This window comes from Ambystoma mexicanum, chromosome 10, assembly GCF_040938575.1.
Source record: "Ambystoma mexicanum isolate Mex_15411 chromosome 10, UKY_AmexF1_1, whole genome shotgun sequence".
Taxonomy (NCBI): Eukaryota; Metazoa; Chordata; class Amphibia; order Caudata; family Ambystomatidae; genus Ambystoma; species Ambystoma mexicanum.
This window is the reverse complement of record NC_090932.1, coordinates 1,375,205,758-1,375,223,958: the sequence shown is the minus strand read 5'-3', so window position 1 is coordinate 1,375,223,958 and position 18,201 is coordinate 1,375,205,758. Positions and strand designations below refer to the sequence as shown.

Sequence of the window (18,201 nt, the reverse complement as noted above, 5' to 3'; positions counted from 1 at the left end):
TGCAATAGTGTCACAGTTCGTCACGTCTTGCAAATTATAAGGACTATAGGTATGTGCAAACAACGAGATATAAAGGGGCACATGGCAAACCTTGGCAATTGTCTGTATGAGCTGGCAGAAGTTATAAATGGAGTTCACTCGTTATTGAAGCTGAAGCTAGAGACAATGGGCCTCATTACACGGACAGCGGTAACCAGTAACCGGTAACCAGGTAACCGGTTGCCGCCAGTATTTTACCGAGTCCGCCATGGTGAATGGCGGAATTACCGCCCTATTCCAAGGTGTGTGGGGGCGGTAATTCCCCATTTACCATGGCACTTCCCCATTCCCATTTTTTCCCCCATAGGGCTCAATGGGAATGGGGAAGGCCGGTAATTACGGTACTGCAAATTGTGGTACCGTAATTACCTCCAAGGTCCCTTTGCGGGTCCCGTCCTTAATGGGTGGTAAAACCAGCCGTTAAGGTAGGGTCCCACAAAGGGATCTCGTAGTAAGGTGGTAAGGGTTTACCGGCACTGGTATCCTTACCCGTACCGGTAAACCCTTACTGCCATCCGTGTAATGAAGCCCAATATCTCGAAAATCCCTAATCGGAAATGGAGTTTGTTGCTGATTCTGGGGGACAATACACATTAATAATAGCTGGAAGGATCTTAGCAGAAGGTTAAAATGATGACTGCTATGTACATTTTACATTTCCCCATTGGCCTTTGTTGGCAAGTCAATTACACTAATTGTGGGAGTGAAGCTAGCACGGGAGTTAAAGGACACAGTATAGTGGGGAAAGTATATATGCCAGCGCAGGCATGAACACCATTATTTTAGTGGGTCCAACAGAAATGTCTCACATTTTCTTTTTTTGTTATAAGTATAATGGTCTTAACTGTAAGACCTTTCATACCTATCATAAGTTTCCAATTCATACACTTTTTTACAATTAATACAAACATTAAAACAGATTTACATTAGAAAAAATAAACAAAACCACGCATCGTACATCACGCAATCTTCTAAGGTAGGAAGCCACCATAGCATTCCAATGTACATTTTGTACAAGATGCTATAAACATATGCATTCCAAGGTAATATCAGTTTAATATGTTGGTCTGGCTTGGGTCATTTAGCCATTTCATTTTTTTTTACAAACTTTATTTATTTGATGAGCCAATAAACAAATTCACATTGCACAATACAACGATACACCTTGTTCTATAAAGAATCTTTTCAAATTTCTTATTTTCATTGCAGTTGTAAATAGGATCCTGGTTTCAACTTGTATAAACCCCCCTCTCCTCCCACCTCCCCCTTCTTTCATTTAAATTGTCCATATTAGATTGAGTTGATCCGTCTTTTGTTAACCCCTTGCATTGCATTTACAGGTTGCGTCCACGCCCCCAAGGCTAGAACAGTGTCAGAGAATAGAATCTGTGTGGAGAAAGTTAGGCTTGAAATACATCTGCTGCCTATCCACCATAAATGTGTGGAAGGGCATCCAAGTGGTTGGGTACTTTTGATAATATCCATATGCCAGCGCCGTCACCTTTTCCATAGCTACCCCTCCCCCCCATAGTCTCACCCACCACATAGCTACCACAGGCCCCACTTATTCTTCCATGCCTGAGCTAAATTGAGCCACACTCAGCATATGGGTAATGAGGGTGGCATTATATCCGGTGGCAGCATAGATTCCCTCCACTACTTCTCTCAACAGAACCACTGCCGGGTCTAGGGGCAGTTGCCCCCCAGTCATTTCTTTGATGTGACTTAAAATGTATTTACAATATGTCTCTGCTACCGGACAAGCCCACCACATATGAATTAGGTCTCCGATCTGCCCACAGCCCCGCCAACATGTCAAAGAGTAGTCCACATAAATAGAGTGCATGCTTTGTGGTGTCATGTACAACCTCAGGCATAGTTTGTATGAAGCTTCCTTAATGGGGAAACACCTCGAACTTTTAATCGCCCGCCTCCATATTTGACTCCATGTCTCCCCCGTGATAGGTTTCCCCAGGTCCCGCTCCCATTTCAGCATGTACTATAGTGTCTCTTCTGGATCTGACCCATCGATCAATCGGTACAGCCTTGACACCCCTTTCTCTGCAGCCCCTTCCTTTACCGTGAGTTCCAGCCCTATTGGGGTTCTATTAGCCCCTTCTTTTACTTTTGTGTTTGTGATCCAGTGTCTAATTTGGGTTTAACGAAAGCGCTCGCTTTCGGGTATCTTAAACTTTTCCTTGCACACTTCAAAAGTCAATGGTATCCCTTCCGTATAGAAGTCCCCTAATACTCCAGGTTGCCCCTCTCCCCAATGTAGCCAGAAATTGGGCTGGATTCCAGGTGTAAAGTCTGGATTGTAAACCATTGGTGTGAGTGGGCCGCCACTCACTTTTATCTTCCTCCCCCGTAGTGCTTTATCCCAATACCAATGGGTAGCCTTTGTCGACTCCAACAGCGTAACCCCTGTCCCCCTTTGTCTTGGGGGCAGGAAGCCCAAGTTCTCCAGGGGAATCTTAGTAGCCTCCCTTTCCAAGGTTGCCCATATATTCTGGTTCTCCCTTGGAGCCCATTGAAGCATTGGTGCTACCTGTGCCACTCATAAATATCTGTCAAAAGCAGGTACCCCCAGTACCTCGAGTACATGCGGTCAGAATAGGACCCTTCTTGGGACCCTTGGTCTCTTCCCTTTCTAAATGAAGGCCAGGACCTCCTTCTGCAGGTTTTTAATCGCTGACCCCGGGATCTGTATTGGGAGAGCTGCCATCACATATAGGAAGCTGAGGAGCAGGGGCATCTTCACCACTGCAATGCACGCATTTCTTTCTTAAACCTGGGTCAAGGTAAGGGTCCCTGGGATCTCCAAAAGCTCTTGGGCACTGGCATTGTGGGGGCCCCCACAGGCTCTGCGGTGCTAGGGTCCCTGCCACACCAGGTCTGCGGGTGCCCCAGCCCATTCATCACCCATCAGGGTGAAGGCTGGGGCTTGCAGTGTGAGAAGGAAGCACCCAGTTGGGGTTGGAGCTGACCATGACATGTGGCACGTGTCACATGCCACGCTCACCTCCAACCCCTTTTCCTCTGGTTTCCTCGCGGCTCATGTACAGGGACCAGGAAGCTCTCCCAGCTTCCTGTTTGTGAGCAGTATGGAGGAGCCGAGGGTAGGCAGTAGCGACAAAATGAAGTTGGTTCAACAGGTAAGAAGGCTTTTTAAAAAAATGTTATGTGTATTTTGCTTGTGTGAATGGCTAAGGGAAGTTGTAGGCTGAACCTCTGTGGGGCTGCAGGTTGCCCTCCACTGGTTGCCCTCCACTGGTTTAAAGGACCAGAGGTCGACCGTCTAATCTTAAAGGACTAGGGGTCTGAAGTCCATCCATGTTAAAAAGAAATCAAATCTGTTTTGCCAAACTTACAGTCGCAGGGATTGTTTTTTGTACAGCGAAAGAATGCACGAACGGTAGAGTTTCAGGCAGTTTTCTGCTGAAGCCGGGCACCGAAAGTGGTACCCACTCTCACCACTTGCAGTGGATCACTGGCAGAGATGCTGAGACGTGCCCATATAGAGAATGGGGTTGCGCATTTATAATTACAGGTTAGTCGTATCGCTGTATACAGATGACATTATGATGTTTGTGAAGAACCCGGAAGAGAACTTAAGTCCAATAATACGAGAAATACAGGAATATGGCAGTTACTCTGGGCTGAGAATAAATTGGTCCAAGTCAGAACTTTTTCCATTGAGAGGGCACGATCCCGTGGCCTGGCCTATCAGGTTTCACATGGAGGCAAGACCATATGAAATACCTCGTAGTGAAGGTAGGTAGGAGTAAAGAATTGTTGATAGAACTAATCTATGACCCAGTAATTGCTCACACTAGTAAAACACGGGAGAAATTGAGGCATCTTCCATTGTCCTTAATGGGCAGAGTGTCCCTACTTAAAATGAGAATAGTGCCTACATTTCTCTTTGTTTTTAAATATTCCTGTTATACTACCAGGCAGCTTATTCGTAAGCTAAAGACTCTGTGCTCTTGATTTGTTTGGGCAGATAAAGTGGCATAGGTAAGGTGGGAAATATTAACCAGATCACTGGAGATGGGGGGGCGGGGCCTAGGCGTGCCAGACTGCTACAGATACTATTTAGTGGCACAAGCGCAATACCTATCCCACTTGTATGCGATTTCAGTTCTGGGACCGTATGTTAGTTTAGAGAGAGCGATTGCGGCTCCTTCCCTCTTGTACTCCATTGTTATATCAGGGAATCAAAGCATGCTGGGAGAGATTAATGCAGTTAAATGCACACAGTGGGCTTTAGCAAGACTGCCAAGAGCCCAGAACCTAACGGAAATATATTCCCTGCGGATTCCCCTACAACATGTGCAGGAAATTCCTCTTCCTGGTGAAAAGACATTTACGGTTTGAATGGGGGAACTAGGGCTGTACAAATTTGGAGATGTTTTCTGAGAGGGGAAATTGCTTTTGTTGCAGCAATTTAAAGAGTTGGGAGGGAACTCAATCATGTATATTTCTGTACTGTACGCTCAGAGAAATAACGAACATGTTCTCATCGTTCCCTAAGGAACCAGAGGTCTTTGCCATGTTGAGGGAACTAGTAACTCGAAGAGGTGAAGGTAAGTCTAGTATCCACAATGTATACATTCACCAAAACTGAGGAGCACCTGACCTTAACCAACGCAAGATGGGAGGAGTAATTAGGTGAGGTAATACCCCAAGACCAATGGAAGAACATCCTAGAACTGACTACGTCTGTTTCCCTGTGTCACAGGCTAAAGCTAAAACACTTCACTAATGTCCACCAGGCCTAATATAAACCCACGTGTCTGCATAAGATCTACCCTGACACACAAGATATCTGCTTGCGTTGTGGAGCACCAAGGTCTGAATTCCTGCACGTGAGTTGAGAATGTCCTCCTGAGGCTGAGTCTTGGGTTCAGGTGTTTGAGGAGGCATCTGGAATCATAGAAGAAAATTGATCCTGCCCCAGGGGTTGGGTTTTTGGGATGGAGGGGTAATATTTCTAGGGGAACACTGAGGTTTTGGGGACTGATAATGGTACTCACCAGGTGATGTATGGTCAAAATGTGGATGCGTGGCTCCAGGCCTTTGTTGACAATCTGGCTACGAGATATAGCTATATGGTATGATAGAGAAATAGAGTTTTGCAGGGTGCTGCCATGGGCCACAAAAAACCCTAAGATATCTCGGGTCCATATAAACTGTACATCCTGCAGGGGCGGGAACGCCAGGGGATGTCTGAGTCAACCCCCCAGGTTCCTGATCCTCTACTAGTGGACCAGAGGTGTGGGAGTAATGGTGGGAAGCGCATCACAAACTGGGGGTGAGTTGAGATGGGTTTATGATGTGTAACAAAAAGATGAGCTGATGCATTTGCTCCTCCCTAAATAATGTATTGAGATCTTATTATGCCAGGATCCTTTCTGTGAATGTCAATGTTAAGGCCTGTATTAAAGGGACCATGTAAACTGTTCACCGATGTAAAGCTAAATGGGAAATGGACGTTAGCTTCTGTTTGTTACTCGAACAAAGAAAAAAGCAATAAATAATGATTTAACAGTAAACAGTTCCACACCCTCTCCATCTTTATCTGTACCTTCCCTCAGTTGTGGCATCTTTCTCCACCCCAGATCTATCACTTTTGCATTATTCGTTACAATTTAAACTTTAGATGGCCTTTCTTGGAGTGAGGTTGTCTAAGGCTGGCAGCTGCCTGGCTCGATGTTGGCTCCCCGGTTACTCTTCGGATACTTTCAAACTTTGGGGACAATTCTGTCAACAGTTTGTGACTGAGCCCTGTTGTGGTCCACTCTCCTCTTTCCTTTCAGGTGGTCACTTAAAGGGCTATGGTTCAAAGAACCCACTAGGGCCCAATATGCGCTTTGACTTCACTGATAGGTCTAAGGACAACATTTGCAATATGCATATGTTAGTATTGTGAATATAAGAGTGTTAGCTTGTGATGCTCACACAACCCCTCTCCACCCCACACCGCCCGAGTGCATGGCTGTGATCGCCCTCTTTTTTACTATTGGGGTTACCTTGTGCTAGCCCCACTACTACAACAGGGATCTTGTACCATCCTCAGGGGACTTGACATCTGTGGTCTCCTCCAAAGAGGGATAGAGAGCCGTGGATGTTCTCCCTTGTATCACCTCTACAGGTAACATAACAGAGCAGGAGGCACCTCTGCCCACTAGAGCTTCTGCCATCCTCCCTCATGGTGGTTAAGCAAGTGGCATTGCACCCGAGTTACTCACAAGATAACGTACTTTACAAGCAAGACTTTGTAAATGTATTGTGACTTGCATTGAGTACCTTTCTCTTAAAGAGAACCCTCAGTGGTAGGGCGACAGTCCTCTCCGCTAGCGGGAAATCACCTACACTGACAACTCTTGTAAACATGCTGCTACAAGAAATATCCAAAAGTGCTGTATTTTTAATCTTATCATACTACTGCAATGGGTGTTAATACAAGAGATAAACCACAAGTCTACAAGTCGGAAATACAGGGGACAAAAACCTCTTCAGTTGATGATTCAGAGACAATCCAGCACCCAGTTCTTACTAACTGGTACTTTATTCTGTCAAACATCTTAATTGCTGAAGAAAGATAAGTTGCTTACTGCACCTATAACAGTGTACCACTAGCATTGATATATTTTCTAGGTTCATCTACGGTGCAGCCAGGTTTGCAGGTGTGCTAAGGTCTTCTAGAACATCAGCCATGCTTAGAAATATGATATGGCTGTAGAAGGCAGATCTTATGGTTGCATTCAATTAGTGGCTGAAAACAAACAGGTCAATTTGTCTGGAATTGGATGGCAAATTGAAGTCTAATAAAATTGCAAATGACTTGTGAACTATGGAATACTTGAATTATAGCTAAATGAGTAAGGGTAATCCAGACATGGACTCCTTGCTGTCTTTGCTAGGGAGAGGTGATGTGCCTCAGCCGCGTCCCAATGTCGACACCCTTGCAGCCAGAAAGAGCTCTCTGAGTTGCTAGTGGTACTTGTGTTCAGAGGAGAATTGCCTGCCATGTCGGTGCTGGACTGTCCTTGTTGGAAGGGCCACAAAGGTATGCATATAGAAAATGCTCCTTTAGTAGGGCACAGAGGGCTTAAGTGTGATTGTAGACCCTGTTGAGTTCTCGCCCGGTAGAGGCAATCTAACAATTTAGGAAAATGTCTGAAATATATCAACACTGGAGAACTGTAGTTTCAGGTAAATCATTTTTAATCAGCATTTCATGAGAGACCAGTGTGCAATATTTAATCACTTTGTATGCTTATTTTAACTAAACCTAATTAGGACCACAGTCACTGCTGTGTGGCACTATGATTCATTTTTCCTCCTACAGAATTATGAATTAAACACATTCATATTCTGTGATGGTCTGTATATGGTAATCTTAAAAGCATGTCTGTAAACACAAATATTGAGTAGTGTTAACGGATTCTCACACTTCATCACTATAGCTCATTTCAACATTGTTAAAAAGATTCCAATATACTTTATTTTTTATATTTTCAAGAGAGATGACATGGAAGCTATTCCAGGATATCTATCCCTTCATCAAACTGCTGATACCATGACATTGAAATGGACCCCAAACCAATTGATGAATGGCTCAGTGGGGGACTTAGATTTTGAGAAAAGGTGACTAATTTTCTATTACAAATCTATTAATGCAATTATTGTGTGTTGTCTGTTTGTACCCTGCAGTGTACTTGTTTTAAACTAATATTTTAAATCAGTAATATAAGAGAACTGCAGCTTTTCTATTTATTTAATGAGCCATCATTTAATTCAAACTTCCTATTGTTTACTCTCTCTTATATAAATTTGTTAAATTGCATTTTCAACCACTTTGTGCTGCATTAGTTTATGCTTTTCCTGCATTGTTTCTGGGTGTGCTCTTTAAAGGAAGTGTAAGTCATATTCTATTGGAAGAGTAGGAGAGTAACAGAGCTCAAGATAAAGGCATCAATTCACAATAGGCCCATACTCCATAATTGCTCTCACCTCTGCCGCCAGCCACACTGATCGTTTCATCTTTTCTCACCCCACAAAAGAAGTACTGAGTCACAAAGAAGAGCCCAGACACTTTTCTAGTCTTATATAAGCAGTGTGTACAGTGGTAGGTCATTGCAGCCTGTTGTCAGCTAAGTATGATGGCGTCTTGGACATTACATCTTTGCAGGTAATGCAGGCTTCTGTGAAGGTGATGGAAGTTTTTAAATGCAACTAATGTTGTTTCTCGAGAGTGGGGGAAATGTGTTTGAATTTCTTCAGTCCTGCGATGAGGCGTGGTTCAGCGTGTGGTTCAGCGCGCTGGACAGCTTTCAGAGGGGCCACAGTAGTGGATTAGAGACCTGCCGGGAGGATATTGACGTCATCAAGGTGGGCAGACCACCAGGGCCTTGACTACAGATATGAACCTCTACACACACACAAACACTCTTGTTCTGTCCAACCCTATGTCAGCAATTCAACCTCCGAGCAGCTGGTGCAGCTGTGAGGCTGAGCTGCCTGCTCACATTGCTTCCCGACATCCGTTACTGTTTGCAGGGATGCTATTATTGTTATTTTAATCTTTATTTTTTGTCCTCTTGGACTTTTGTACATATTGTATGTGTTTTTTAATTCTTGTGTATTCCATTTGTTATGTACATGTGTTGCTTCAGTCATTGGTTGCAGGCATTACATGTTTACATACATTTGAGCATTTGAATGAATACATTTAAAACCAAATAATTTTTCAAAGTTGCTTTATTGTTATAATGTACATGAAGATGTATTCGTTCTTTCAAGCAAAGTTGTTCAAAATAGGGTGCCTGATTTGTCAGCCCAGTCAAGTAAATAAACCACATTGGCCATACATAATACCTGCTGGAAACAATTCCCCCCTGGGTTTGCTCACATTGGTGGGCAGTTGTGAGTCTGTGTCTTCTGTTGTATGCACATGTTTTTTCGGGGCATAGCAATATAGGCATAGTACTCCCTGCATGAGTGAGGCTAATATGGATATAGAAGGCCTCTATGGCAGGGGCTCTCGAATATCACAACTAAATGATGGGCATGTATGTGGTTTCTAACAATACTTGCACTAGGCGTAAAGCTGGCTTATGTCTGTCACTCATGTGCGTGAGACCTGTATACTAATACAAATAGAGTGAGGTGTTACCAAGGAACACCAGAATGCCACTTCCTTCATTGAGCAAGGGAGATAACATTCAAGGGTGTGTGTGTGTGTGTATGATATATATCATCAATAATAATGTGTGGTGGTGTGTGTGCGGGTGTGTGTGTGGTTGTAGCTGCCTATGTATGTGTGTCTGTATGAGAGAACAGGGTGGTTTGCATGTGCATTTGAGTGTGACACTATTTGGCACATGGTTGGTGGAACACTTGGCTGTTAGGTTGTCTTCCCTCACTTGCTGCGGTGTGTGTGTGTGTTAATTTAAATGTCTGGGGCAATGTGAAACTTCGCATGGCAGTTTGCTTAAATGGGGTTTGCTTAACAACATCAAGAATGGCTCGACCTGTTCCGGGTAACTCCAGAGCAAATATTGCCATTCCTGCTAGGCCTGGCCAAACAGGTCCTGGCCCACAACTCCATTAAAATGCACTTGGTGGCCAGCTCGAGATGCACCAGACGGGAGAAGGGTGTCTCCCTCTATGGAAGAAGACTCGTTAAATGATTTCCTCAAAGGCTTCTTCCACGATATCCTGCACAGTTTTCTTTAGCAAACCCTCATCACCATCAGAGTTGGCTTTGCATTTGCTTGACCTCAAGCAAGTGCTGAAATACTACATTGACAGGACGCAGTCCTTCAGTAGCTCAACACAGCTTTTGGTAGTGTATGGCCTGACGAATAAAGGCAATGCTCTAGCCAAGCAAAGCATAGCAAGATGGATCTCGTCTGCAATTCTCTTCTGTCACAAGTCAGCGGGGAAGTCCCTCCAGGCTTCTCCACATGCACATTCTAAAAGAGCTACAGCGGTTTCAGTTGCATGGTGGTCAGGGTCCCGATCACAAACATCTGCCAAGGGGCCACCTTGTCAGTGCTGCATACGTTCACAAGGCACTACTGCCTAGAGAAGCAGCATGCCAAATCTATAAAATATCTAATGCTGGAGAAGGAATACGTTTCTTACCTGTAACTCCTGTTCTCCAGCATTGGTATCTTTCATAGATTCACATGCACCCCCCTTCCGCCCTGTCAGGTAAAACATCTCACTCTCCAGGGACATCTGGTTCCACGGTGTTAGAATCTGAGGGGAAGAGGAAGAGGAGGCTCTAGTCTAGAGCTACTCGAGGTCCCATTGGTAGGGACCAAAAATGCCCATAACAAGGGTGCTAGGATACAAAATGTAGGTTCTTCTTGCCTAGGGCAAGGGGAATAAAACGGTAACCGAGGATTCCCAACCTGACGACGGGGAATTTTCACAGCATGTGAATCTATAAAGATACCAATGCTGGAGAACAGGAGTTACAGGTAAGAAACGTACTCCTTCCTTGATCCTGATTCATGCATGCTTCTGCATGAGCCCAACCTTGAGTAAAAATAAAGACAGCGTCCCCCATAGCAAATAGAAAAGGGACTGAGTACCTTTTCGAGACTGGAGCAGACAGTTCTGGTCATGCAGGTAAATGTGGTCAGCATAACTCTGATCACCATAACTCTCTCTTAACTAAGGTTTTCTCACTGAATTTCAAAGCTTTTGTTGCTATGTTTTGTTCAAGTTAAATCTGATCACTTTAACCCTCTCTTAAATAACATTTTTTTCTGGGAAGTCAAGGATTTTGTTATACTATAGTTTCTTTTGGGCCCAGTAGCCATAGCCTTTGTCCTTGGCCACTGTACTTGTTGCACCAATGTGTTTCTTTGGGGCCCACCAGCCATGGCCTCTGGCCATGACAAGTCGGCTCGGCCTTCTGCTGCGGCCACTGTAAATGTTGCATCAATAGGTTTCTTTAGAGCCCACTAGCAATGGCCTTAGGCCTTTTGTATGAATAGGTTTCTTGGGGCTCACTAACCCTGGCCTTCGGCCGTGCCCACTGTACATGTTGCACCAATAGGTTTCTTTGCGGCCCACTAGCCATGGCCTTCAGCCGTGAATACTGTACATGTTGCACCAATAGGTTTCTTTGGGGCCCACTAGCCATAGCCTTTGGCCATGGCCAGTGGCACAAAGACACATTCCCACGGCCTACTAGATGTGATCACTGTAGGTGTAAAATGTCCTTAATTTCTTTCACTCTCTTCTGATTCCCGTGGGATTCTCCCGATGTTCCCCCGATAATGGTACCAAACTACACATATATCATAAATGAACTACCTATGCCTGCGGTATTCCCCAGATAATCCAAAAACGTAAAAAAATCAAAAACTCTTTCCAGTCCTCTCAGGCCCTGAACAAGTGTCCTGCTCTTTCTTCCACGGTCCCCCTGTGAAGGCATCATGAAGCAAGACAAAGACAATGGATTCAAAGTTCAAAATAAAATGATTTATTAACTCAAATATCAGGATGGTTAGAGGCCTAACTTGCCATATGCTAAAGTGGGATTTCTCTATCAGAACGAAACTAACGAAAGTCTCAGTCAAAAAGTTCAACTTAAAAGTCTGTCTGTGGGAGACCGCCAGGGGTGCAGAGCATGATGGACGCGTAAAGCTCACACTCCGCCTAGCTCCACAGGGCCCAGTGAGCTTTCCCAATCCCCGGCCGGGAGTATGGAACTGAGCCGAGGGGGACTCGCTCTTGAATAACCTGACCCATCAAGCGAGAGGACCCAGGTACCCAGCCCCACACAGACCCGGAGCGAAACTCCCGGTGAATGCCATCGAGGAGATCCCTGCAGCCGAGTGCAGGGAGCGCCCAGGACCAAGGAGGCAAACCACGCTGCGGAGCCACGGGCCCCCCAAGGGACTGCTGAGAGGCCCGAACCACGGAAGCCAGCCACCGCACCCACGGAGCAGACCTCAAAGTGGGACGTGGGAGACGGCATCCTGGCGCACACGGTTTTGCTACGGAGGACATTTTCGTGCGGACACGGCCGGGCTGAGGTGCCGCTCTGCAACTCGAGCAGGGAGCTTACTGGCAGGAGGGCCCCATGCTTCCCCCGGATTGGATAGTTGGAATTCACCAGGAAGGAGAGGCCCTAGCTCCTGGTGCAGGAGCTCCCTATAGGGGGCAGGAAGGCTCACAAAAAGGAAGACGGTACCCCCCGCACAAAGAGGGGCTGGGACGGCTGAAGTGACCTCTGGAACCCACCTAGGTGAACCCAGATAGCGGCACCCCCCTAAGGTGCACCTAAAGACCTAGATCCTGGAGCGGGCTACACCTACCGGGGCAATCCTCCCACTCCAACGCTTCCGCATAGCCCCGAGCGAAGTTCACAGAGCCATCATGCCCTCGGGTGGCGACCCCCCCACGGCAGCAATAACAAAAGATGACCTTAAAGACATTCTTCAGAAGATAAAAGCTATCCGCACGGATATAAAAGCCTCAAAAGTTGATCTCAGAGGAAGAGTGGACACCCTTGAAGACAGAATGGAGGGAATGGAAAATAATCACCTCCAGACAGACCTGTTGGACATGAAATATGAGGCGAGGTTTACGGACCTGGAAGTGAGGGAAGAGGATATAACCCTGAAAATGGATGATCTTGAAAATAGGGAACGCCGAAACAACCTACGCATTATGGGCGTTACCCAACAGAGAGTGGAAACAGCGGCGGACGTGGGGAGGAAGGTTCGAGGCCTGATAAACCAACTCTTCACAATAGAAGGGGGCAAGGAGGTCCAGATAGAAAGAGCTCATCGAGGCGGAGGCGGCAGAGGGGGAGGCCCCGGGACCATCGTGGTGTGGTTTCTCCGCTATTGAGAGAAAATGGAGGTCCTAGAGAAGGTAAAAAGGCTGGGGAGCTTCATCTTCGAAGGGGACACGATCAGGATCTACCAGGATCTTTCCACCCTCGCGCTCACCCGCAGAAGAGACTGGCGTCTGCTTACTCAGTGGCTCACCAGCCAGGACATAAGATACAGATGGTCCTTCCCATTTGCCCTCTCCTTTGAACGGGCTGGTGTAGACTATAGAGTGACTAGTGGCAAGGAGGCCTCACAAGTGCTCCAGGTGCTCAAGGGAGATGCCCCGGTGGAGGGAAACGTCGAGGGTACACAGGCTTCGCAAGAAACCAGGAGGGAACCGCAGGGCCCCTGGTCCACAAAAAAGAAGACAAAGGGGTTAGGGGTGTTTGGACTCAGCAGGGATCTGGCTTCAATAAGAGATAGAGCAGCTCCCACAAGACCGGGAAGAAGACGAGCATAAGGCAAAGAGCTGATGGCAGACTATGAGAGGAAGGGCCGGGTCGAGGCGCTCCGGATGGGCTCTCTCAACGTTAAGGGACTTAATTCCCCAACAAAGCGCTCTCTCCTCGGGAGGGAAATAAAGAACTCTGGAGTAGATGTCCTCTGTACAAGAAACCAGAACTGTTAAAGGAGAGGAGAGGACCATCCCAGGTGCAGATGTGGGTCAGAACTTCTGGGTATCCGGCCAAACAAAGAGAGGGGGTGTCGGATTCATATTGCAAAGGAACCAAAAGCTTACGGAGGTAACATGCTGGGGAAGGGAAGACGGGAGAGCCGTGGTGATAACAGGCAATTTGCATAACTACAGGGTCACCCTAGCTACCACCTACTGCCCCAATGTGGGTCAGAAGGAGTTCATCCAAGAAGCCCTGAGAGAGGTGATGGCCAAAGCGGAGGGGCTCCTACTCCTGGGGGGGGGGGACTTCAACATGTGGGCAGATAGGGAGATGGACCACAATGGGAAGCCCATCCCGCCAGGCAGCATAGGGGGAAGAAAGGATGGGGGGGTTTCGGGACCTAATGTGAGAGCATGGGTTGGTAGACATATGGAGGGAGCTAGACCCAATTAGAAAAGGATATACCTTCTACTAGCCCATTCCATGGCACTAGGACGAGAATAGACTATGTACTCACTGGACACCAGTACATGAGCAGAATAGATGGCTATGAGGTCCGCCCGGTCACCTGGTCTGACCATGACCTGGTCTGGGCAGACATCAGCATATCCAGCCTGAAACCCAGGGACTCCCTATGGAGATGTAATGACTTCCTACTTAGGGACGCAGTGTTTAAGGAGGAGATGATAATGGCAATCAGTGAATACTTCGAGCTGAATGATACTGGAGAAATTAATCAGTGTGGGAGGCGGCGAAGGCCACCTGGAGGGGTAAGATGATTAGTGAAGGGGCATCTAAAAAGAGGGTAAGGACCCTCCTGGCTCACAGATTGAGGTCTGAGATAATTCAACTCGAGAGGTCTGAGGGTAACGGGGAGGAAGAAAGGGAGAGGGATCTGGGCAATGCGAGAGAGAAGAAACAAGAACTGAGGGAATTGGAGATGGGCCAAATTGTAGCAGCACTTCAACACCTGCGCCAAAGATAATATGAAAAAGGTGACAAGGCCGACGCCATGCTGGCAGCTAAACTCCGAGGCCAGCGGGCGGATAGATGGATGGCGAGAATTTCAAGTGGGGATGATGGGGAAAGGTCTGACCCGACAGGCATAGCAGAGAAATGTGCAGGCTTCTACGAGACCCTATACGGGAGAGAAGGGGAGGTAGAGAGGGAAACACTGGAAGCATACCTTAATGGGGGCACCCTCCCCATCCTTGGAATTCCAGAGGCATCCGCCCTGGTCGCCCCGATTACAGAGGAGGAGGTACTGAGGGCAATATAGGGTCTGAAGTTGGACAGGGCCCCAGGGGAGGATGGGTTAACCACAGGCTTCTACAAAGCCTTTGCGGGCCAACTAGCGGGGTTCCTTGCAGGACTGTTTTCCAACATTATGACGACAGGGAGAGCACCCCCATCTTTTGGCAAAGCCATAATCATGGTAATCCCTAAGGAAGGGAAAGACCCGGCAGACTTCCGGTCCTTCAGACCAATCTCGCTCCTGAATGTGGACACCAAGTTATTCACTAGGATCATCACTACGAGACTGGACGGTCATATGCCGGGGCTTATCCATTCCGACCAGGTGGGCTTCATACAGGGGAGGCAGGGGGCAGACACCCTTCGGAAAACTCTGCACCTCATGAGGGAGGCGGCACCGAGGGGGGAGTAACCCGGTCCTGGTGGCCATTGGGAATCCGGCAAGCCATCAAGGCCCTATACACTACCCCATCAGCCAGAGTCACGGTGAATGGGTGCCTGTCACATAATTTTAACCTCCAGAGAGGGACTAGGCAGGGCTGCCCCCTCTCCCCGCTCCTATCTGCCATGACCATGGAGATTCTCGCAGAATACCTCTGGGGTGCCCCGGGGGTATGGGGTATCGAAGTGGGAGACCATACTTTTAAGCTTGGCCTCTACGCAGACGATGTTCTGCTGCACCTGCGGGAGCCCGCCAGGTCAGTCCCTGCCGTCCTGCAGGTGATTGAACAGTTTGGTAGCTTTGCAGGCTTCAGGGTAAATATAGGCAAATCTGTGATTTTCCCCTTTGCACCAGACACAGACAGAGACCTGTTGGAGCTCGCTCCCCTGGGCCTCCAGATCTGCACCGAGGGGATAAAATACCTGGAGATTAAGATTGTAAAACCAAATGAGGATTTGGGTCAGGCAAACTAGCCCCCATTGTTTGACACCCTATTCAGGGACATGGAGGGCTGGGGAAAGGGACAAATATCTTGGATGGGAAGGATAAACGCTGTAAAAATGAATCTCCTCCCTAGGGTGTTATACGTGTTTCAGATGCTCCACCTGGAGGGTCCAGAAAACTACCTCATAAAGGCTAAAAAACGTATATTGAAATTCATATGGCAAGGCCAGAAACCTAGAATAGGATATGAGTCCCGCACCCTCCCCAAAGAAAGAGGAGGGGTCTCCCTCCCAGATCTGCAGACCTACCACAGAGCAGCCCAACTCAGGGCGCTGGCCCCCCACCTTAGAGAGGACCCCGACAAACAATGGGTCTACCTCGAAAACTTTCACCTGCAGCCGATCACAGTGGGGGAATGGCTATGGGTTCCTTGGAAAAAACTCCCAAAAAGAATAAGAGGCCACCCAATACTAGGCACAATGTGGAAAGCGCAAGCAGGAAAGGGCAACAAAGGGAAGGTGACCACATGGCCCTCCCCACTGAGTCACATTTGGTCTACGCCAGTGTTAGAAGAAATTGCGGGCCATGACCACTACCAGTCCTGGTTCGATGCTGGACTCTGTAGGGTCGGCCAACTGGTGAGGGAGGACACCTTCATAAGCATCCAGAAGCTTGAGGAGGCACTGGGCATTGGCACGCTCTCTCCCCTTCTGTATCTACGTCTCAAGGGAGTCCTAATGAAATCGAAATTAAAACTATGCTTTCAAAGAAAGCTTACCCCGGTCAAAAAAAGCCTAGATACTCACATAGAAATGAAAGGGCTCATCTCCCTCCTCTATGGAGAACTTCTGGCCCCCCGGGAGGGAACAACGAAAAGCCTTAGAAGAAAATGGGAGAGGGACCTGGACTGTGGAATCGGGGATGGCCTCTGGGGGCGACTCTGTAGCAGGGCATTTAAAACATCGATCTCCTGCCAATATAAGACGCATGCCATCAAACTCCTCCATAGGTGGCACTATGACCCTATCAAGCTCTCTAAGATGTTCCCGGACGTTGTCCAGGGGTGTTGGCATGGTTTTGGGGAAAAAGCCAATTTTTGGCACATGTAGTGGACATGTAAAAAAGTTCAAGCCTATTGGTCAGAAGTTCTCAGCTGGCATAGGGAGGCGGGAGAGGGGGTTTACCCACAAGAACCAATCCTAAAAATATATTGGGTTGCAACAAAGAGATGAACATTGGGAAAAACTCCCGGACCTTACGCACTCACTACTATTGGCAGCAGAGCCGCCAGGGCCAGAACCTGGAAGAGAGCCGCTCTGCCCACGAGAAGAGAATGGGTGGCAGTGGCCAAATACATCTATTTCATGGAAAGACTTACGGCAGCGCTACAGGGCTCTAGTGTAAAGATAGAATGGGAATGTCTACAGTTCATGGAGGCGTTTGTCAACACGGATGATGCGACCTAAAGACCACACGGGCTCTCGACCGGGCCCAAAACCTGCTTAAGCATAAGAGCTCATTGCCTTTGAATTAGGGGAGTTGGCCTGCCACCGACCAACCTCAGCTCGGTCGGAGCTGCCCAAAGAGGTTTACTATGGACAATCATCCCCTTGACTCGCGATCCCCTGCCCCGAGTTAAGGGGCTTGGGGGGAGGGGAGAGGGTGGGTGAAAACATCAGGGAATTGGGGCTCTCGCTTGGAGTCCATGTGGGCATGTGCACAAAGTTGGGGACTATATTTTGCTCTCAGTTGTTTTTTTAAAAGAATTGTCTGTCTGTGTCTAAAACCTATCCTTGTCCTCACAACTAAGCTAAACAATGTGTAGGAAAGTCAATAATAAAAGAAACTGTGATCAAACAAAGTTCTGTGCTTCTTCCAGCTCTTAGCTTCCTTTTCGCCTGCCCTTCCCCAAGTTCAAGGAAGTGCCACAAATCCGTCAGGCTCCCATCCCCAAGTTCAAGCCAACACAGTTCTAAAGAAAAGGGTTGTGATGGCTCCATCCTCAAGACAGCATGGCAGTTCATAAAGCCTCAGGGTTCCCTTCCCCAGACTCCAAAGTATTAACTTGTACTTGGTTTCAAACTTCCAATGTTCAATACAACTCCTGGTCAACTTGGCACTCCTGGATTTTATGAACAGTTTGCTTAAAGTGCTCCTTCTTGATTTGTTTCACATTGTCTTTATCTTTCAGAATTGAGGGTTCCCTGGTCTAGGCACTGTTGTTAGACCATATGGTCCACCCATCACAGGTCGCGCAACAAGGAACCTTAGGATCTTCAACCCACACAGGTTCTTTTATATTTCCCCGTGTGTACAGATTCACACTCACTTAGTTTCACCCTTGTAGGACCTTTGGCCTTATATGAAAGTTCACACTCTTTTTAGCTTCTGCTGGTTAGCCTCTTGGCTTTGCCACAATGTGTCATATATCCTCTGCCAGTTTTTGGCCTTGTTGCACTGTATTCATGCACAAAGTTCACTGGGTAGTGGTATTATTTCTTCCCCACCTTTCTGTTATGCTTGTTCGCAAACT

The 18,201-nt window shown here is 47.3% G+C and overlaps 1 protein-coding gene across 2 annotated transcripts in view; it reads left to right on the top strand.

Annotated features, from left to right (window-relative positions):
• The window catches only part of SGSM1 (small G protein signaling modulator 1), a 1,887,833-nt gene that overhangs the window by 875,629 nt on the left and 994,003 nt on the right, over positions 1-18,201 (top strand). For both annotated transcript variants that reach the window (XM_069619387.1, XM_069619388.1), the window contains exon 9: positions 7,571-7,695. In XM_069619387.1, coding sequence (XP_069475488.1) covers positions 7,571-7,695 — 125 coding nt within the window. The remainder of the gene's footprint in view (positions 1-7,570; positions 7,696-18,201) is intronic.